Source organism: Chiloscyllium plagiosum, unplaced genomic scaffold (assembly GCF_037043375.1).
Source record: "Chiloscyllium plagiosum isolate Xiang-an unplaced genomic scaffold, Cpla_swu_hap1 HiC_scaffold_7, whole genome shotgun sequence".
In the NCBI taxonomy this organism is placed as follows: Eukaryota; Metazoa; Chordata; class Chondrichthyes; order Orectolobiformes; family Hemiscylliidae; genus Chiloscyllium; species Chiloscyllium plagiosum.
Window position 1 is genome coordinate 70,234,306 of NW_028270145.1, and position 23,725 is coordinate 70,258,030.

The 23,725-nt window shown below is 37.9% G+C and overlaps 1 protein-coding gene across 1 annotated transcript in view; it reads left to right on the top strand.

The window, feature by feature from the left end:
- Positions 1-261: 261 nt before the first annotated feature.
- The window catches only part of xirp2b (xin actin binding repeat containing 2b), a 108,364-nt gene continuing 84,900 nt past the window's right edge, over positions 262-23,725 (top strand). The window contains exons 1-2 of the mRNA XM_087989111.1: positions 262-392; positions 1,576-2,156. Coding sequence (XP_087845237.1) covers positions 1,947-2,156 — 210 coding nt within the window. The 5' untranslated portion in view covers positions 262-392; positions 1,576-1,946. The remainder of the gene's footprint in view (positions 393-1,575; positions 2,157-23,725) is intronic.

Below are 23,725 nucleotides of genomic sequence, written 5' to 3' on the forward strand. Positions count from 1 at the left end.
AATATGGTTACTGATGAGTTAAGTTGTATTGTATAACAAAGCAACATGTTCCAGACCAAATTTATCACATATTTTTAGTGACTTGAGAAATAAGTTATGGTTTAAAGGACTGTGTTGTAAACTGAGTACGTAGGAGTAACTGATCTGTGCAGCCATTGGCTCCTTGCTTTCCTTTGAGGTCTCTTAAATAATGCATTGTCCTGAGCGGGATATTGGAGATTTTGTATCCTCAGCTATCTGTTGTCAGATGTGTGTCAGACCATCATGCTGGGTGTTCATTAGTTTAATGAGTCCTGAGAACTGAGTGCGATCTTTACTTTTTAAATTTTATTAGATTCTAAACTGTTGTTGCTGCAAATGATACTGCTTTAACTTCAAAAAGAAAATCTATGGTAAGAAAAGCAGTAGAAGAATTGTTTCACTGTAACTTCATAATGGATTTACATTTATTTTAATGCAGATCTAATTCATTTGAAAAATTAAATAATTTTCTGATGTAACGTCTTTAATATTAGGATTATGTATGAAGAACTATTTTGCTTCAGTAAATAGAGGCAGAGTTTTATATTGCATTTTGTTGAAAAGAGTGATGATTTTATTACTCAATAATATATGTTTTAAATCAGGCATTTAACTCCACAACTGAATATTTAAAATATATAGTAAAGTACATGTTTAAAAATAATGCAGATAGTAATCTGAAGTTATATTTTAATGCAAAACAAATGCTACTGCAACTCTTGCCCACACAAGGTCAATTATGGAGTTGACACAATGGGGAGCAGTCGTGTGTGGAAAACATTCACTCAATGACATTGAATTAAATAACAAGAGTAAGTTATTAGTTTCTGCTCACATGCAGTTGGTTATTTGTCAGAATGACCGCCCCAAATGTTTGTAATCAGATTGTACCTTTTGCTATTTTTATAGGTTTATAAAGCTCCAGGTGAAAGGGCATACCACCTCCAATCACTATTATTCAGGTTACATGTATTATATTAAATGCATTATGGCACAGTGTATACAGTTTCAGACTTTTCTCTGTAATGTGATATTCAAGACAGTAAAGCCCTGCTTTTATTGTAATTTCTAAAAAGTTGCAGTTTTTTTGAGACACGGCAAGAAAAAAGGTACCAAATTGGCAAAGGAGCTTGTGGGTTACATATTAAGTGTTATCTTTAGAAGGCTGATGGCAGGGTGTTCATTTTCTTCTGAGCATTTACTTAACAAAAAGAGAGTTTCTAAGTAAAACTGTTACGTGGCATTATTCCATTCAAGGAAGTGCTGGGAATTCACTCTCTTCCTGATCTGGTTTCCTGTTAGCTGGGAATTTTCACTGCAAGTTCGGCAGTGTTTGTTGAAGGTCAGCTGTATTCTTGCTGCTTGAAGCAAAATCAGGAAAATGTTTTTGAGCTTGAGTTTTCACATGAAAGGGCTGTTCAGTTTAAACAAATTCATGCTTTTGCACAGCTGAGGTTTAGCCACAAATGAGATTTATTTCGTAAACACATACTTTCCTTATGATGCTTCGATTCTCTTCCATATGTTTCAATTTTGACATTTTCTGACTTGTAGGAAACCAACTTGGCAGAATTCCAAACAAAGGAGGGTTCACTGAACCTTTCAAAGAAGAAGTGGGAGTCTTGTGATTTAATTGCATCGCCCTCAAGGAATGTCTTTCGAAAATCGTATGAATTTTTACCTCAGTCTGTTTCCAGTAATTTGAAGTTCCTTCTGGACACTTCGTTCGATACCAAGCTTTCAGACAATACTCAAGAGCTTTTACAGCAGCCCTCAACAACAGTTTAGTCACCAGTCTGCCATTCCAAGGATATCAGCAATTGTAATATAAGTACCAGAGTTGGAATTTCACTGGTAACATTACCGAAGACATCCTGTGTTCAGACACGATAGCTTACCTGCTGAGAGTATAATTTCTACAAAATATGGAAATTGAGTCAGAAACCAGAATGCTGGAGGAAACACAGAGAAAGAACATCTCAATTTCACCAAAATCTGCACAAGAAATAGAATCAACCCAAAATGAAGTTGTTAAGGAAGATCTACAAGCTGCTCGAAGGATTGAGAAATTTGCCATTCCCCTAGATGACCTGAAAATGCTGTTTGAGAGGTCAGACACACCAAAGAGCAAAAAGGTAACATATTCTTTGTACTGTACCATCTAATTACGGAAAATTACAGACAATATTTGTCATTTTGCCTCAGTTTATTTTAAACATGAAGGCAATAATATAAATTATTTCAGGCAATTAGAATCTTTAAAACTGATTTTTAAAACATCCTTATAAAAGATTGCCATCTGATGCTTTTGCACAATTACATCCAGTTGATTGATATTTTCCTTTGTCTATTTGTTGCTTTAAAATAATTCAACTCATTTGGGTTGGCATATCCAGAAAATTGAATTTGGCTTTGAATTAAACAATTATCTTTAAATTGCAACTATGCCCAAAGCAGCCTAATCTTGCAGTTTGTAGCAGCAGATTTCATTGCATTTCAACTGAATGAAATATCAATTGTCAATAATTTATGCAAAATTAGCTAATAGCTATAAATGTAAATATTTCAAAAACTTTTATTGTCACTATGAATCACCAGATTAACAGATTTATGGAAAGAGATAGTCAGAAAACATAACAACCAGCAAACACCAGAAACACTAACTTCATCCAAATATCAAGCCTGTACAAAACAGGTATTACTAACAGGTGATAATGGCCTTTTACATAATTTAACTTGCAGCAACAAGCACAAAACTACACATGTATGCTGTGTAGATGCTGTAGATGGAAAAATGAGATGTCTGACACGTTACTGAATCACAAGAGAACAGGGAGATTCCAGGTTCAATACTGTGTAGGCTTTGAACAATTTGGGGATGGTGGTGGGGAACAAGTAAGGTTGCCAATCATAACCATTGCATTTTGTTGGAAACATTCCTCATATATGAAAACCAGGTAAAATCAGTTGGAATATGCCTTCTGATAACTATCACATTTTGTGTAGGCTTACATGTGAAAAACGTCCGCAGCCCAATTACAGGAAAGCTGCCAGTGCTCACATGTCTGTACTTAGCCTGAGTTAAAACTTGCACAAAAAAAATGCAGAAAAAAAGTGAAGGGAATAAAAGTAATAAAGAAGGTTGTGGTGCAATTCCAACCATGTTACAAAGAGATCAGTAAAATGAATGTGCAATTTTGAGATATGCATACCTGAGATCCTAATATGTGACCTAATTGAATAAAGTTTATTCTGATATTTTGTAATTAATTTGATAAAAGTTGAAACAATTTCAGTTTTTTTATAACTCAACAATAGGTCTTATTTGGAATATGGACTGCTGGCCTTTATCCAGAGGACTAGATTACAAGGATGCAGAAATTTGCTGTTATACAAAACCAAGTTAGACTTCACTTGGAGTACCGTGAGCATATGTGGGCACCATACCTAAGGAAGGATATGTTAACCTTGGAGGTTGACTGGACTTCAGGGATTATGAAGACAGATTCTACAAGTTATGTCTGTTTTCTCTAAAATTGAGAAGGCTAAGGGGTGATCTGATCAAAGTCTTCAAAATAATAAAAGAAAAGACAGGCTAGATAAAAGTAAACCATTTCCACTGGTTGGGGATTCTAGAATAGGGGCTATAATCTGAGAATTAGTGCCAGACCATTCAGAAGAGATGTTAGGAAACTCTTCTACACACAAAGGGCAATAAATGTTTGGAACTCTCTTCCACAAAAGACAGTTGACGCTAGATCACTTGTTAATTTAAATCTGTGGTGGTAAATTTTTGTTAAGCAAAGTATTAAGAGATATGGGCCAAAAGCAGGTATATGGAGTTGGGCCACAGTTCAGCCTTGATCTCACTGAATGGCAGAACAGGCCGGAGGAGCTGAATGGCTTACTCAAGTTCCTATGTTCCTGAAAAATGTATTCTTAGCGTTATGGACCAGACCAAACCCCATCAAGGAAACAGCATAAACTCTACATTTTCTTACTTTAAAGACAAGTACCTTGTGTTGCATTCCAAATACCATTTGATTTGTCGAACTATTGGGCTTGAAATAAAATGTACTTTATTCATACACTATTGTTAAAATGCAGACAAAATAAAAGAAAAGGATTGGCTGAACTGTAACTCTGTCAAAATAGTTAACAAATTAATAAGCTACTCACTAACTGTTCTAGTATGGTAACACCCCATAAGCACACCCTTGGCAAAGACAAATTCAGTAACATAAGTTGTCTCACGTGCAACTCTAGCAGTAGGAAGAGCGTTCAAGCTTATTGCTGTAGCAAAGAGAGAGAGAGAGAGAGAGAGAGAGAGAGCAGGGGATGTAAGAGCTTTTACAACCTCAACAGCTAAACTAAAAAATCCTGGTTCTGTGGGAATTTGACTTATCCATTCAGGCTGCTTCTGTTGTTCCAACTTTGAAAAAAGCATCCACAACCTCACAAGCAATGTACTTTATTATCTTGAAACATTATTATCTTTATTATCTATACCTCCATCTCAACCTCTGTTCATAAAAACAACAGAACAAAATACACGGATGTCAGTATTGATCAGTCAAGGAAGTGAACATACTGTTGTTGGGCACTGTGCTATGTTAATGTCACATCTCTTAAAACCTTATTATTGCCACTCAGACACTGCCTTTAATGGTTTATTTAAAAGGGAATTTAAAAAAAAAAGAGTGGTAGTTCTGAATATTGTTTCAAAATATTGGAATGAATGAATGATGTAAATGTACTTTTATTTTGTAAAGTATGAACATAAAATTAACAAATAAGATGGAAGACTTTGCTCTCATACAATGTAGCATAGATTCCCCGTGGAAATTGTTAATTCAGATTTGATTAACTCTTTTGTGTCACAAGTTTGCATTTGCTTAGCAATGTTTTAACAAAATAATTTCAGGTGCTTGAACAAGGGGCAGAAATATATGAAAGTTGAACAGAACATTTAATTGTAGTCATAACACCACTTTCCTGCTTATTCCCCATAACCATTTGTTCCATTGTTAATCAAAAATCTGTTCCCCTCAATCTTGAATATATTCAATGACCTCTATTGGTCTCTGGAGAAGAGAATTCCAAACACTGACAGCTCTCTGATGAAAAGTATTCTCCTTGTGTCTGTCTTAAGTGGGAAACCTCTAGTTTTGGATTTCCCTATGAGGACAAACATACTCTCAACATCTATTCCGTGAAACTTCCTCAGATATATTTGAATAAGACCATCGCTTATTCTACTGAACTCTAATTAGTAAAGGCCCAAACTGCTCAGCCTCTCCTTATCAAGAAAACAGCTCCCCCCACCCCACCCCCAACAAAAAGCACCTACTTTGCCATTCCATGGATGAAAGACAACATAAGTAATTCTTCATGGTTCATACTGTCAATTAAGACAATCCTCCCAACCTTTGTGTTCCGTTTGCCTGGCCCTCTCCATCGCCATTTTGTGTGTGATCTTCCCCATGAATTATTTTATTTAACTCATAATCTCCGAGCATTACCCCCTGAGTTCTGGGCCTATAGCCTAGCCTTGGTGAAAACAAGGACTGCAGATGCTGGAAACCAGAGTCTAGATCAGGAAGGGCTTTCCTGATAAAGGGCTTTTGCCCGAAACATCAATTTTCCTGCTCCTTGGATGCTGCCTGACCTGCTGTACTTTTCTAGCAACACTCTAATCTAGACTATAGCTTAGCGTTGTCAATCTTCATGTTGCACTGTTTAAACATAGCCAAAGCCAGGATGATGGTGACTGTCAATGTTCTCCCCCACCCCACTCCCATCCATGGTAATCCATGTCCTAGACTGCACAATTGTCTCTTAATCTTATAGATATTTTCTAATCTGTTCAGAGATATTACTACATACCTCTTGAACAGGTAAGACTTGAACACAAGGCTCCTGGCTCAGAGGTACAGACAATTATCTCTGCACCACAGTCCTTCTCCCAAACTTATAATTTGAGTTACCGCCCTTCACAAGTATTGTCCTCTCTGCATGCCATTATACTGCCTCCAACGCCCACAACAAACTTGCGCAACTTTCTTAATACAGAAAATGACCTGCTTTAACTTTCAGTGAACAGACCCCAGTGCTGACCAAGTCCCATCTCACTGACTGACTTAGAAGAACAGCCCCAACTGATTAATGACTGGACTCCTGACTGATACCTGTATAGTTCCCCAACTGACATATGAATCCCCTGACTGGTTGCACAGTGGAGTCATTGACCATGGCATGTTCCCTTGAATGTAGTAACATGAATACCCTGACACAGTCTTTCAAATGTGTACATATGTCCAAACCCCTGGACTGACCTTGAACGAATGTGGTGACACCTCTTGACTGATGACCATTCCTCAAATGAACCGACAACTACTCTTATTTGACTTTAAGACATGCCATTTGGTTAAAGAATAGCCAATACATGTTTCCTCTGTGAGCTGCTGGAACATGGTGTTATTGTGACATTAACAAAGCACAGTGCCCAACAACAGTATGTTCACCTCCTTGACTGATCATTACTGACATCCATGACTCTGCCTGGCATACATTCAAATAATACAAGGCAAGACAAGGCAGGGCAGAGATTCTGTGAGACAAGATGAATAAGTGGCAAGTGGGAGCCACTGGATACTTGCTCTGATTTCTACATCATGAAATATCATCATCTAGTTACTGTCTGTCAGATGGCAGAATAGGAAATTGTAGAAAATGAGACAAGATTAGATGAAAATGAGATAGAACAGTATAGCACAGTACAGGCCCTTCAGTCCTTGATGTTGTGCCTACATTTTATTCTATTCTAAGATCAACCTAACTTACACACACTTCGTTTTAGTCTCATTCATGTGCCGTCTCAAGAGTTGCTTAACTGTCCTGAATGTATCTGATTCTGCGACCAATGCTCGCAGTGCATTCCACGCACCCAACACTCTCTGTGTAAAGTACCTACCTCTGATATCTCCCCTAACCGTCCTCCAATCACGTTAACATTATACCCATCGTGATAGCCATTTCCGCCCAGGAAAAAGTCTCTGGCTATCCACTTTATCTATGCCTCTCATCATCTTGTACACCTCTATTAAGTCACTTCTCATCCTTCTTTGCTCCAATTAGCCAAGTCATAGCTCCTCAACCCTTCTTCTTAATACATGCCCTCCTGTCCAGGCAGCAACCTGGTAAATCTCCTCTGCACCCTTTCTAGAGTTTCCACATCCTTCCTAAAATGAGGCAACATGTGTGGTCTAACCAGGGCCTTATAGCATAAACTTGAGTTTCCCTCCTAATGAAAGTCATAAGCCTTCTTAGCAACCTTATCAACTTGGTTGGCAACTTTGAGACATCTATGGAGGTGGACCCTAAGATCCTTCTGTTCCTGCACACTGCCAAGAATACTGCCATTAGCCCTATTATCTACATTCAAATTCAACCTTCCAAAATAAATCACTTCACACTTTCCCAGGTTGAACTCCATCTACCACTTCTCATCCAAGCTGTGCCACCTGTCAATGTCCCATTGCATCATACAACAGCTCTCCACATTATCCACTACTCCACGAACCTTTGTGTCATCGGCAAACTTACTAACCCACCCTTCTACTTCCTCATCCAAATCATCTTTAAAAAATCACAAAGAGTGGAGGTCCCCAAACAGATCCTTGTGGAACACCACTTGTCACTGAGCTCCAGGCTGAATACTTTTGATCTATCACCATCTTCTGTCTTCAATGGCCAGCCAATTCTGTATCCAGACAGCCACATTTCCCATATCCCATGCCTCCTTAATTTCTGAATCAGCTTACCATGGGGAACCTTACCAAATGCCTTGATCAAATCCATATACACCATGTCCACTGCTCTACCTTCATCATTGTGTTTTGTCACATCCTCAAAGAATAAGGCTGGTGAGGCATGACCTGCCCCTCACAAAGACACACCGACTATCTCTAAGCAAACTATGCATTTCCAACTAATCATAAATCCTGTCTCTCAGAATCCTCTCCAATAATTTGCATACCACCAACATAAGACTGACTGGTCCGTAATTCCCAAGGTTATCCCTATTCCCTTTCTTGAACATTTGCCACCTTTCAATCAACTGGTAATACTCCAGTAGACAGCAAGGATGCAAAGTTCATTGACAAAGGTACAGCAATCACTTCCCTCCCTTTCCTTAGTAACATTGGGTATATCCCATCTGGCCCAGGCGACTTAGCTATCCTCATGTTTTTCAAAATTTCCAGCACATCCTCCTTCTTAACATCAACCTGATCAAGCATTTCAGCCTGTTTCATGTTTCCATTACAAACGACAAAGTCCCTCTCATGAGTGAATACTGAAGCAAATTATTCATTAAGGACCTCCTCTAAGTCTTGCAACTCCAGGCACAAGTTCCCTCCACTATCCCTGATTGACCCTACCCTCACTCTGACCATCCTCTGGTTCCTCACATAAGTGTAGAATGCCTTGGGATTTTTCTTAATCTCATCTGCCAAGGCTTTTTCATGCTCCCTTCTAGCTCTCCTAAGTCCATTCCTCAGTTCCTTCCTGGCTAATTTGTAATCCTCTAGAACCCTGTCTGATCCTTGCCTCCTCAACCTTAAGTAAGCTTCCTTCTACCTCTTGACTAGATTTTCCACATCTCTTGCCACCCAAGGTTCCTTCACCCTTCCATTCCTTCCTTGCTTCAGTGGGATAAACCTATCCAGCACTCGCAGCAAGTGCTCCCTAAATGGCCTCCATGTTTCTGTCATGCATTTCCCTGAGAATATCTGTTCCCAATTTATACTTCACAGTTCCTGTTTAATAGCATTGTAATACCCCTCCCCCAATTAAATACTTTCCCATACTATCTGCATGTAAATTAATGCAAATAGGCCTCTCAGCACTGAATAGTGAGATTCTCATTTTGCAGGTGAAAAAGTGAACACTTTTTTCTTGAAGTAGAGATTCTCCTTTTAATTGTCTTGCCACATTTTCTCAGCTGACTTGTCATTGCCCACATCATTCAAGGGCTGGGAAACATCAGTCCAAAATCTTCATCTTCTGAACTAAGGTAATTTATTACTATTGCACTGATATCATTCTTTATTAGCAGATTAACCTCCATTTCCTTTACTCCCATTCTTTAAGCTGTCAAATATCACTGACTATTTAGGATCAACCTCTATTGCCACATCTCCATAATGGCTATTATGTCGTATTCATGTATTTCCATTTGTATTTTCAATTCAACCATTTTCTTGTGACTTCTAGAAGCATTAAGTACAGAATATTTATTTCTGACTTTTTATTGTTTTTGCCTGTTTTGATCTTATTTGCTTGTGAAAGGTTATGTTTGTCCACTCTGTCCCTTCCTGTCACCCTCTGGTTATCATTACCAAAATCATTATTCTCCACTATCATCTTATCTTTTCCCTTTAATTTTCCAAATTGTCGATGAAATGAACCCCTGCATTCACCCTACTATATAGTTTGAAAACTTCTCAGCACTAGCTATATGATAGATGAAGATACTTGTACCAGCAAGGTTCAAATTAAAGTTGTCCCTCTTCCCCCAGTTCTTGTGCCAGTGCCTAATTAATGAAACAGATTTTTGCCACACCAATCTTTGAGCCACACATTCAAAGGGGAAACAAACAGTAATCAGTAATTAAATATGCAGCTGGGAAATTATATTGAGATAGTGTTAAAGAGAGACCAAGGAAATTTTTTTGAAGCAAAGACAAATATTTCAAAATTGCTGGATTATGGAATGAGGAGGTAATTTGACATTTAACTTTAATATTTAATAGTACAGGCTGTTCTTCTATAACGCGATGGTGGCGTTCTTGTGCGATGTCATCCTATATAACAATCGCGCAATAAGAATCGCATTTAGAGTGATGGCAATACAATCGCGTTATTGCCAACACACGTTGTACAAGATTACATTGAGAAATGGTCTTCCCCTATTTGTCGATTGCTTTACAGCCAATTTGTGTTGATGAAATAGACATTATAACAGAACACATATCTAATTTGGAATGTCAGCAATAAGAACAACTAAGTACAGAAATTATTAAATGTCCAATGATGATTTTGAAATGTCTTGAATCATAGAAATGTCAAGGATGAAAGCTGAATAATCTAAGTTAGAGATATAGCAGCTGTTGAGTTTTGTTTGAAGGCTTGTGAAGAGCAGAGAGAAATTTTGAAAATCCAACATTCAGAAAATTAAGTATTTTAAAATCATCATAGAGTAAATAGTGCATGCTCATGGATTAAATATTCTTGACAGATCAAATGACGCTTTCTCTTTATTTCTTTTTTTATGTGTTTATATTACAAGTTTACTTGCTGTCAACTGATCACACAGCATATACAGATTAGATTCTACTGTCGGCTGTGTGTTCCTCCTACCTGAAATAGGCACCACATTTAGCGGAATCATGGCAGAAGAGACAAAGACAGACAATGATCTTTATTATAAGGTTTTATCCATATACCATATGACTCTTACACAGGAATGCAGTGTAGGCCAAGCAACTATTGTTTAGTTTCTCTGGCCTCAAGGCCCCACATGCAATTTATTTCAACAGTTTCATGCTGCAGTAGAAAAATAGACAATGGAAAACACATGTAAATTTATTAAAGTCTGATATCTAAAAACATGTGTTATTTATCAAATGCTCACTTCTCATCAGAATTTGTATTGCAACAATGTGATTTCAATGAAGGTAAAAATCTTGGATAAAAACTTGGCATCGCAATAATATAAGTGCAGAAGTCAAACACTACAAGATACAATGTCCAGGCTAGATTTCTAGGACAGAATATATAATAAAAATAAAATTGATAAGCAACCTTTCTAATATTTGAGAGTTGGGTTGGCAATGGGCAGCTAAAATTTGAATAAATGCTCTACAGCATTACTCTTATACACTTCAACGTTGAATTGAAGTAAGTAATTGTAACGCAATTTTAAAAACGTTTTTCATGTCTTTGTTTTATTTCCTTTTAAACCTCCCCCCACCACCCCCAGCATACACATGTATAAAAAGTTATTTCCCTACTCCTACATTTACCTTCAAGAAAATGCAATGGACAGAAGTAAATGATTTTGCTAATGTTACAGAGGATGATTTGAAACTGACAAACGTCCAAGTGTAATTTTCTGTCTATCAGTGCTCAAGCTGGAATTTTATTTCAGCGTTGCAACTGTGGTTGTCACAATGTAAATTGATGATAAACTAAGCTAACTTTTGTAAGTGTGATGCATGACTCTTACGAGAAATGTAAAATGAAACCATTTGAAAATAGCTGGCAAAATCCTTTTTGTGAGAAAGACGGAGAGCAACTATTTTCACAGTCTTTAAAGTTTATTATTCTTGGCTTTGTGTAGACCATTACTGTTTTATGAGCAATGTGTGCTGACTTTTATTGTTGTTGAATAGCAGAACCTTGTGGAAAAAATGAGTGAATGTGTGTGACTTACATTGCATCTCAGCTCACAGCCTCCCAGGAGGAAAATCAGAATCCACTTCCTGCACTTAATCACCCAATTCCTACGGTAGCATATATGAATTGCATTAGCAATGCTAAGGTCAACAGCATTAGTAATTTTAATTTTATACAATCTCTCCATAAAGAGGAGGAAATTTACCAGTAAAAGCACAAATTCTATTCAATTATTGCAATATAATAAAATTTTATACAAGTGGATGACACTTGCTTGGTTTTCAGTTCAAACCAGTTTTTGATGAGTGAGTTTTTTGTCAATTCAAAACTCACTGACTGCAACAAAAAAAGAGATATTTTAACTCGTGGGCCTCATTTAAATGACATAAACCAACGCTCCACCCATTGAGCTGTAAATTTGTATGGGCCAGACCACCCGCTAAATACTGGGTCTCTGGCCCCACAATTAAAGTTTATTTAAAAAGTGCATTTACTCTTGGGTCACATCTGGCTTCAATTCAATGTCTTAATCTATTGGTATGCCAGGAGGCTGATTGTGACTACCTCTCAGGCAGCCTAGTAAAAATTGCCTAGTAAGAACATTATCAGATCCTAACATTCTTGTGTTAAATTAACCTCTCTAGCCCAGGCCTTGTCACATTACTGCTGGCTCTGAAGAGTGGTAGAAAATCACAGTAGGTCAGTTCCTGGTGACTCCAGAGCCAGTAAGTGATCTGGGTGGTTTCATTTCTCTTCCGGCAGGTGGATAGGGTTAAGATCAATTCAATAGATGTATTTTGCAGCACACAATTAATCAAAAAGCGATATAACTGCCCAAAATGTTCAGTGGCAGGTTTTGCTTTAGATTTGTTTAGCCACTGTCTTCAAGTGTAAGATGATATTTGACAACCAATACATGTAATGAAATTTTATTGGTTAAGCTTTTAAACAGGCAAATCCATTTGTTCGACACAGTGAGGAAATATATCAGTGTTTCTGTAGGAAAGTAAGAAAGCATTGCTTATAATTAGATTAGATTACATTACAGTGTGGAAACAGGCCCTTTGGCCCAACAAGTCCACACCGACCCACCGAAGCGCAACCCACCCATACCCCTAAACTAACACTATGGGCAATTTATTATGGCCAATTCACCTGACCCTGCACATCTTTGGACTGTGGGAGGAAACTGGAGCACCCGGAGGAAACCCACGCAGACACGGGGAGAATGTGCAAACTCCACACAGTCAGTCGCCTGAGGCAGGAAATATAATGGAAATATCAGATAACATACTTCAAATGTTCCACACACAGCAGTTGTGTTATGAAATGTACACCTCATGTCCTTTGGAACACAAAGCACCTAACTTTAATGATTGCTAACTTGCAAATAATTGCTGGTAGACCTCTCCCATTTTTGTTTGCACATACCTTTTGTTTCTACCAAAAGAACTGCAGTTGGTTGTACAACCATGCTGACTCATTTTCTGTCTGGTTGTAGGCTTTATTTTCAACTTGCTTCGGTTGTAACTGAACTTGTAATCATTCTTGGATGCTAACTCACTATTTTACCATTTGAGATACTGAATAGTTAAGCAGATGATATACAGAAAGTAACACTTCTGTGTTTATTAAACTTAAGTAAAAGTGTCAGCAGATGAATAAGTCAAGTCCTACTTGGCAATTTTCTATGACCCACACCCCACAAGAAAATAAAGTAAAAAAAGCTGGCAACATAAGAGAAAAAAATTGTATTTTCACTTAGAAAATTACAATGGGTCATTATTCATTAACCCACATGGTATCATACACGATAACTTAAAAGCATATACTTTACACTATGTTTAAGAGCTTAATGGAAGAGAAGACTTGAAAACATTAACTCGGTAATGAGACATGCATAATATGGAGAGGTTTTCTGCTAAAGATATACTAGTGGATGTATTTCATTGCATTTTACAGTGAAAGCTTTCTTGATGATTCCTTCTCTAGCACAAGCTAGGAATTTATTTCAGTCTCATTCCAAATCCATACAAATCTGATCTTTTTAATCAGAATCTGAACTCCTATCTGAATTCCTGCATGATGACCCCTAAAGTATTTGACCTCTTGTTGCTTTCTTATCTCCAGGTCCTGGCAGATTGCTTATGTCAGTGAGTTTTCAGAGATAGCTTAGAAACTCGTTCCCTCTTAAAGCCTATCTCCATGACAAGGTCAATTACATGCGCCTGATAACTAGCCAGAAAAGTTGATTAGCTATCCTTGAGATGCAAACTTTGTTTATCATGGAAGCAAAAGTTTAGAGGATAACAGTTTGCAACTGAACATTCTCAATGCTAGCCTGGGACTTTGAAGACTAGCAGCCTGACAACTGTAAATACAGATGTTGTTGCCTTTGCCTCCAACTGTGAATACCTTTAGTGTAAAGCCAATCTAAATGCATCCAAGTATTTGCAAAAAGGCTGGTGATCACAAATTGAGGTATGTCGTTTGACCTCCATTCCCAAGGTGTGGCTACAGGATAACTGAAATTGGGAATGGAATATCCAAGGATATTTGGCCATGTGCTTAGAATGCCTGAGTTCCAACTGCCGAAGCAAATCTTCTTCATCCGGTTCCAGAAAGGGATTTGAAAGAGAGCAGGACAAAGAAAACATTTCAAAGACTCCTTGAAGGCTTCCCTCAAGAGATGCAACATAAATGTGCAAAGATGTGCTGATTAGGTGAAATAGGCACGCTAAATTGTTTGTAGTGTGCAGGGATATGCACGCTAAGTGAGTTAGCAATAGGAAATGCAGGGTTATGGGGGTAAGTCAGGGTGGCATGCTTTTCAGAGGGTCGATGCAGACTCAGTTAGTCAAATGGCCTTTTTCCACATGGTAGGGATTCTATGATTTGATTTGAAGATAAATATCAATGTATAGTAGATACTCATCCAAAAGAAACTGATTTGGAGCAAGCTCTTGTTTGAAATGATACAATTCTTTGGCAAGAGAAAGTAAGGAAAAGAACCTGAGAAAGGAATGCTCGTGATTTCAAGCTCCAATTACACCTCCTGAACATATCTATCAAATGAGTGGTCAGAGATGTACTCTTGGATCAGGCTCATCAGTCATGCAAAGACCCACAGAACCCATGACCTTTGACACGGAATTTCCTCAATGCACAATCCTACTCATTAGTGATGATTGTCAATAATGATATAACATTTAGGAAGGATAGCAAAAAAGGGAGTTTGAGTAGCACTCCTAGTTGAGAGTTCAGCACATTGTGAAAGAGGATCTTCGTTCAAAGGATCAAGATGTCAAATCAGTTTGGGTGGAACTAAGAAACTGCAAAGAGAAGCAAACATTGGTGGGAGTTGTTTATAAAACACCAAACTCCAGTACTAATGTTCAACATGGTATAAATCAAGAAATTAGAGACTATACTCCCGTAGTAATAACGGTTTTCAGTGGTTCAGAGATTGAGGATTGCTGAAAAAGGACACTTTTCGTTAAAGGTTTTTGTCTTGCATCAATTCTACATCAATTGATTGAGAAACCTTCTCTTGGTGAAAAGCTTATTGGGCTTTGTGCAAAGAATGGCAACACAAATTTAATGCTGTTAACATGCTGTCTAAATAACAAATGGTAAAAACTGCAAGTTAATTTAAGGAAACTGCTTTGCTCATTGCCCTTTAAAACAGAACAACAGCTGACAGCAAAATAGGACAGGGTAGTCTCTTCTAAAGAGCAGCATTCACTTAATTGTAAATGTGTACTTTTATTTATAATTGATTTTATATTAACACAGCATTTCTTTAAATCAGGGCTGTGTGAACTTGATATTAGCTCAAATGTTTGTGTAGCATAGTTCTGATTGATTGAGTTCCATGCACTCACTTGAATATGAGTAATTTTATCAGGAGTCCCATTTTCAATAGAAGGAGATGTTGTGACCTTACAAGTAATATGTTGATTACTGTGACTAGTAGAATGGGTGGAGAATGCTCACCAGTGGTTTCTCTACCCTCCTCTGTATTTGTTAGTTCTGGAGTCTCAGAAATATTTATTCTTGGTTTGCTCCATTTGCTTCTTCTTGATGACATTAAATGAAGATTTCCAAATGTATATGGAGCACATTCAGCAGTATACCAGTGTTCCTCCTGTTTTTACTCTCAGCATTATGAAACAGCCTGCCTGATATCCAATTTTGAATGATATACCACCACCTCCAGTTACTGGAGCCATTGCCTATTGACCCCATTACAAAATCTTGCCACCAATTTTATCCCACTTCTCAATACTATGCCATAGTCTCAGGCTGAACCAGACTGTTTTCCAACCACAATGCTGTTTTTGAACCTGAGCTACTTCTGTCTCCTGATTACTCACCTCTGTAATCCCTAAGGCAGTTCGCTACTGAAAATTCATCACTTCATCTGTCATTTCCAAATAAGTCTATCTCTCATTCTCCATGCTCTGTATGTGTCAGCACACCAGAAATGCTGTCCATACTCCCTCCCTATTTCAGTACCTCCTCCACTTATACAAACTACTCTAAAACCCCCAATCCTCTGACTCTACCTTTAGTCCATCTCCTCTATTGGCAGTCTCAAGCTCAGCATTCATTTTTACTTAAAGTCCTTGAAAAATAAATTAAATTTGATAAATAAAAGATTAACTATTGTTCTTTAATAAATTGTGTCATGATGAGGTGAGGAGGCAGAATTGACACCTTTATATTTCACCGCCTTTTGGTTGATTACAGAAAATATTTTTACTTCATTTTTGGCACATAGCTACATTTAAACTTTGTTAACCAGATCAAAAGTGAAGGAGAGCCAGTTCCAAAGTTTGCTTGAATGAAAGAGAATAGAGTTTTAATTATATTAAACCCAGGGAAAGTAAGGAAACATGATACAAACATAGAGACAGGTTATAAGCTTAAATGAAAGGTAGGAGGGATTGTTCAGCACAGAGTCTTCGAGTCCTTCAGTTGACCTTTAGTCCATCTCCTCTATTGGCGGTCTCAAGCTCAGCATTCATTTTTACTTAAAGTCCTTGAAAAAGAAATTAAATTTGTTAAATAAAAGATTAACTATTGTTCTTTAATAAATTAATAAATTATGTCATGATGAGGTGAGGAGTCCCAAATGTTTAGTCACTATCCTGTTTCCTCAGCACTTGCAACATTTGCAGACATCCCTGAGCTCTCAATGTATAGTTGTTGTTTCAGGTTGTGTTTTCACTAAGCACTGATAGTTTAGCTTGATAAGAGAGAGAAGGGTAGAGAGAATGTCTTCTAGTTCTTGCTTACTAATCCATTTTTCCTTTTCCTAAACTGCATTTTTGGTGATTCATGTATATCTCCTGCTTTGTGCATGCATTGACATTTACACAAAAAATTTTAAAAACCTGAACAAAATAAACTAAGAACTAAAATGTAAAGAATAAGTACCTGATGCCAGACACTATTAAAACCTACTACTATCTAACTACATGTCATTATTACTCCTTCATAAACTTTAGATCAAAATTTGTTAGATTCTGTTAATTTCAAAGAGCTTTGTGGAGCTTTACTCCATTAAAAGTGCCATATAATTACAAGTTGTCTCAGCTAAGCTCATAAAGTGTAGCACTAAGTTTCCCCTCTACCCCACACTCCCAACAGACACACAAAAATAAAGAAACATTATTTCCTTGTTCTGGAATGGCAAACTTCCTCTGATAGGAGTCATTGTGCTTCTTTGCTAAATGATAATGAAAAGGATCAGGGTTGAACAAAATTCTGATAAATTATGGCAAATATATTAACTGTCTTATTTTCTAATTCCTTGATTTAAATAGGAAGATTTAAAAAGAAAGTGGCAATAGATATTTTGCTTTTATGTAATGGATTAACATAAAATTTCTAAATGTACATCTTTTGAAATGTGGGTGGAAACCCACACAGACTCAAAACAAATGTGCAAATGCCACATAGACAGTTGCCCAAGGCAGGCATTGAACCCAGGTCCCTAGCACTGTGAAGAAGCAGCGCTAACCACTGAGTCACTGTGCCACCATTTAAGTCACCAATTATCCCTATTGTTAGCAAGCAAGCCACAATAAGTTCTCCATGAATGTAATAGAAACTGTAAGTAAAACACATGACTTTGAGTACACATAATCTCTTTATGCAGGGAAGACAATTTTATTTTATTTAACTTTGAGCCTAATGGGTTTTCTCACCATATCCTATTAAACTCAATACATTATCTACTTCTCCTGCCCCTATGGTATCCCACTCATTTAATTCTAGCCCCAGCTTACCACACGCTATTGTCAAAACAACTTGCCATTCACCAAATGTCCTGGAATTGACTGGCATTCCTAGCACCAATGCTAATCTTAAATACAGGTTGTGCACCCAGACTACACAGCTCCTAAAATTTGCCCTGGACATGGCAGACAAGGCGAAATCTGTGCCTGTCTTTGCAGGCATGGATCTGGGATTGTGCTAAATAGAATGGTGTATAGACAGGATGTCTCTTCTTCCAGGTCCACCAATGGAGGCAATAAAACCAGACCATCCCAGAAGAATGCAAGGTTGTGACCTGGATAATTGCAGTCTCGATTGTCTATAGAAATGCTCAGCAATATAGGAATATAATTATTGATCTTCTCCACTCTGTCAGCATAAGTACCACCATCTTCACTCCAATACTTCAAGCTCACTCTATTGCTGCTACCCACCCCCGCCCTACCCCACTAACCTCTGCCACTTTCACCAACGCCTGCAACATTCTCTCTCACTCACTGGGTTCAACCAATCCCAGACAGCACTAACCCTGCCTACCCCCTTTGCTGCATATTCACTCACTCAGGACAACCTCCCCTCCTAGGCGAACGTGAGTACTGCAGATGATGGAGATCAGAGTCAAGATTAGAGTGGTGCTGGAAAAGCACAGCAGGTCAGGCAGCATCCAAGAAGCAGGAAAATCAACATTTTGGGCAAAAGCCCTTCATCAGGAATGACACCCCTCCCTTCCTAGACCAAATGTTATGGCTGTGCCATACACTTTCATCTAATGTTTTACATGTCTCTCTCTCTCTCTCTCTCATTTCTAAAGGAAAACAGCTTAGACTAGGACAGAAAGAGTAAAGATGAATGGTGAACTTCTGACCTATAGCTCCTTACCTCTTACCTGGCTCTGACAACCCTGACTGGCTGACTATGATTTCCAAGATTCTGGACTAGTTTCAGATATTGCCATTGGAATATGGTGCTGGGACTGTCAAAACTGAAGGATATATCTCTTGACTTGACTGAAGCCTGCTGACAACCATGACAAGCTTCCTGCCCTTGTATTTGTGCTAAATAACAAGACAGAACAGAAGTAATATGAGCCTAGTGTCTCTGGCTGAGGGGGCAAAATGAAAATCAGTAAGGCAATGCAAGGTAGTGATGTGTGAGCATCCAGGTAGGCTCAGAATGAGCAAGCACTGTGATGGGTGAGCAGGGCCTGGAGGTGCAGCCTGGTCCAGAACTGGGTGCATGTCCCTGAACACACAGTGTCCTTCTGGCAGATGTGTGATGATAACTGCTGGTGCAGCTTGAGGTGCAGTGTTAAAGTGCAGAAGAGTATAATAAAAGGATCGGAGATGTGCTATGATGGTTCTTAGAGACTGACATGTCTGATGCCAATATCTGAGTCCATGGGGTGTCTGTGACTGGTGCCCATGTAGAATGCCCTGAGGTGATGGTCTTCAACATGGAGGCTCCTTGCAACCAATGACTGGCTAATAGTGCCAGGTATCCATTCTGACCTCTATGTTCTCAGTGTCTGGCTTGCTTATAGGATTTTGGTAAGATAGGAAGCTGACTATGAATAAGGTGAGTTGTGGTGTTAATAAATCATATATCTAGCTAAAATACCCCTTAACTGATAACCCTGCTGCCTAGCAAAGATACAACAGATGCAACAAATTGTTCCTGATGTCAAGATAGGTCTTTGCTGGATTTCTCATATGATTCTGCCACAAATCACACTATTTGCCCACCTTGCTCAAGCCCCTATACGATTTCACTACATCAGTGAAAGGGGGAAATAAGCGAGTCAGAGGAACATAGTTCTGTATGACCAATATAAAATCTATCTGGGATTTTTCAACAGTTCTTAATGATTCCTTGATGTTACACTCACAGTGATTGTCAGTTCACTGTTTGGTTGGTTGGAGACAAGGGTTATTCTTTTTTCCCAGTTACTATGGTCCCACTTGATCTTTGACATAAACCTGGCTTGGTTTTGGACAGAGTTGAGATAATATACAATCAATCTTTCCAGAAATTGTTAACTTAAACCAATCAAATTATTAATAATCAAGAGAGTTAAATATCTTTTTCATATAGGTCATCAGGACATTTAATAACAAATAACACATGTTTAAGCTGACAATTTCTAAAAAATAGCAAGCTAGCATTACAACATATATTAAGCTGTGGTAAATGTAATGTATGAACAATTTTAAAAGCAGTATGTGGTCCAATAATAAAATGGCTGAAGTATGAAGGAGGAGATACATTTATTTCTCTCTATTTAAAGGGCGGAACATCATAATGCTGGGGAATAACAATCGATCTATTTCAGACCATTGGTATTATGCCTATTTTCCAGGAATCTATGCATACAATTTCTGGGGAGCATACACATGCACAAGTTGTGACTAAACTTTGCCTCTGACTTTATTGATAAACTTTGAAGTCCAGGTGTGCAAGGCCCACAGCTGAGTAATGTCCAAACAGGGTGAGGGACACCTTTCCAAAACTGCATTGTCTGCACGTTATGAACAGGATAATAATGCCTACCAGCCCAACCAGCAGAAGGAAGGAAGTGTGGTCACTATAAAAATGAAAAGGAGCAATATTTCTGATGAAACTTGAAAATCTTTCTGAGGAAATATTGATTTGTGTATATCTCAACTCTGTCCAATTTGTAGCAGATTTGGGAAAATTGTCAGCCATATTTTGCATTTGCAGTAAATGCTAACTTTAGAGTCCAATTAAAATACAAGACATTGGCCAATATTTATTATGGGTTTTCCATAAAATATTAAAACACTCAAAAATTCTGTCATTTAGACAGTAATTGAGTTTAATCAACCAATTGAAAAAAATTATAGAATTCTTCTTTGGTGCCAATATTGATGTTCTTTCATGTTAAATATCCATAAACATGTATGTTCAAATAAAAAGTTATTGATTTCTTTACATTGTTAGTTTCATTGACAAGTTGCATTTGTTTTAGTTATTTAAAGAATGATAACAATTCGTTAAAAAAATGCAGTGTAGTTACACCCACAAAAACACTTAGGCTTTAACATAATCTAAAGAGACGACTACAGTTTGTAAATACTGTAAAATATGGTTGTTTTCTTATTTATGCTGCTAAGTTATGCATTAAGTTGTTAATTTTAAATAAGTATATTTTTTGCTGCATTTCATCATCATGAACAACATAGTGTCATAATGACTGCATCAAGAAGATTCGCAAATTAACTAAAGTACAATGAACCAATCCTCTTAAAATTGTCCAGGTATAATAATGTAACTAAGTAGGCATAGCCTCGAGGAATTTAAATGCTTTCATCTCAACCATGGTTGTAAACCACTCATGCTTGCATTCTTGTAATTATGAAATAAGAACAGAACAAACTGTAAGTACGCAACGGTTTCATTAGCATTTCAAATGTAGACTACACATTATTTCCAACCTTTATTAATTTTATTTTGGAATTACAGTATTTTCTTGTTTACCTTTTATTGTTTAATGCTATACAGTTTGTGCTCTTTGCACAGGGGAGGCAATGGTGCAGTGGTATTATCACTGGACTATTAATCAGAGACCCCGGTAATGTTTGTGGAGCTGGGTTTGAATCTGGCCATGGCAGATGGTAGAATTTGAGTTCAATACAAATCTGGAATTAAAAGTCTAATGCTGATTGTTGGGAAAAACCCATCTGGATCACTAATGTCCTTGGACTGCTATCCAGACCTGGCCTGCATGTGACTCCAGACTCACAGCAATGTTGTTGACTTTTAACTGCCCTCTGGGCAATTAGGGATTGACAATAAATGCTGGCCATGCCAGTGACACCCTCATCCTGTGAATGACTTTTTAAAAAATTGGATGTGACAGAAGAGACGCGATACTTTATGTCCCCAGGAGGAGAATAATAATTGTGAGGGCTACAACCTTGGATGCCATGGTGCTGCTCCCAGCATCGACCCACTCCCTCACTTGCTGCAATGTCATCAACAGGCAGAGTGGTGTCAAGAAACCCTTCCAACGTTGGGCCATTTGAGACACTTAGGTGGCCAATTAATGACCATTTAAGAACTAGGATTTTTCTTGTGATAAGGTCCATACCAAGATCTTTTCATACACATTTTTTCACACACACCCTCCACCCTATCCATCTTAACCACCCATGCCCTCTTGCTGTGGCCTACTAGGCTGGATTTGATGAGTTCTCAGATTTTGTTTAATGTCTGAGCTCCATAATAACATGCTTTCTTTGGAACTGGTTTTAAGATGGATCATTTGATTTTCAGACAAGCCTCTCTTGCCAGATAAGGAGAGAAGTCCTTTCTCAAGGTAATAAATAACCTAATGGTCATTAAGTGGCTGTGCTGTGAATCAGCCGATGGATTGATGGAGATAATCCTGCAACTAGATTTTACATCCAAAGTGCCATTCTTGAAGAAAGTTCTGGAAGTACTGTTTAGCTATAGTCCAAACCTGCATAGTTTTACAGGGGTACAGAGTTGGGGGTATCTCACTGGAGACCTCATGGAACCATCAAGAGCTCTATAAGAACACAGTGTGTTATGCTGCAGAGAGTAACTCATTTGCAGCATTCCATGGAGAGTTCATACTTACAATGTTTTTGCATACTATCATTACTCTTTTACATAAAACTTTTAAAAAGATTTCTGTCCTATCTTAAAGATAAAGTCAGCAGTGCATGAAATTCTTTGTTCATCTGGTTCATGCTCATTTGAAGGTGACACACATCAGGCAGCTTTCTGAAGTTGTGCTTGAGGGCAAAGGTTTTCCTTGCTATGCTACAAAGGAGAGAACGTGAGGTTGGCAGTATTCGTGGACATTTTGGACTGGCAAGGTTTAATCAGTGGTTAAGGGAGTTGTGGAGTTGGGGGTGGAGGAGAGGTTGCAGAGTGGTGTTAGGACCATAGAAGAGTGGATGAGGACTCCAAGGGAAGACAGAGGGTGGCCTTGGGAATATGGGAGTAGGAGGGGCCTAGCCTTCTGTGTGCAATGAGAAATGTCCATGAAAGTAAGAAAGTTGATGGGTTTAAGGGGTGGAGTCAGTACTGCCCAAATGTGTGTCCGTTTTAGGATGTTGGCGAACATAGTCTTTACAAAGCTTTGAGATCATCCAGACCATTTCAATTAAAAGAACACCCATGCTATCTTTGTGTTCTTACGTTAATGGCAATGGAGTTGGACAGGAAGGTTGTGACTGCAAAACCTCATTGTTTAACCAGGAGGCTGTTTTATAGCCTACGAGTAACTGCAGCATTGTCAGCCAATGGCAGGTTTCACTACTGACAAGCTTTTCCAGCTGTGTATTCATGCGTCTCCCACACACACTTTCGACTTTAAATTTTAATTGTAATCATTTCGGAAATGGGACAACGTAAGAGAGGGAAAGTTGCATGCATTTCTAGTTCTGGTGTTGAGAGTGCTGCACCACTAATAAAATCCATCCCGTGTTTTTCTCATTTGCACAAACTGTAATCAAAACAAAAATAATTGAGACCAGATCACTCTATTTAAAATGACACTAAGGGAAGACATCTGTGCCTTGCTCTTCTGATGAAGCATGATATTTTAGATTTTCCTCTGAAATATACTGATAAATAAATTTCAAGTAGTCATGTGTTACATATGAATTTAAACAATGAGCAATGCAACAGAGCTAAAAAGAAACACTGAAATGGAAGAACAATGAAACTTGAAAAGGAAACTTCAAGCAATAAATCCCTCAATAAACTTAATGTTATATGTTAATACAGTGAAAAAAATGCATTCTTTAAAACATATTTGAATATCAATGAGTAACTTTTAATATAGAGCGTGCGTTTCGAAGGACTATGCTTGTGTTTGGTTTTTTAAAAAGAGTTTTACAAGAATAATTTTAAACTGGGTCATGATTTCATAAACTCTCCAAGGTCAACACATTTATAAATCATTACA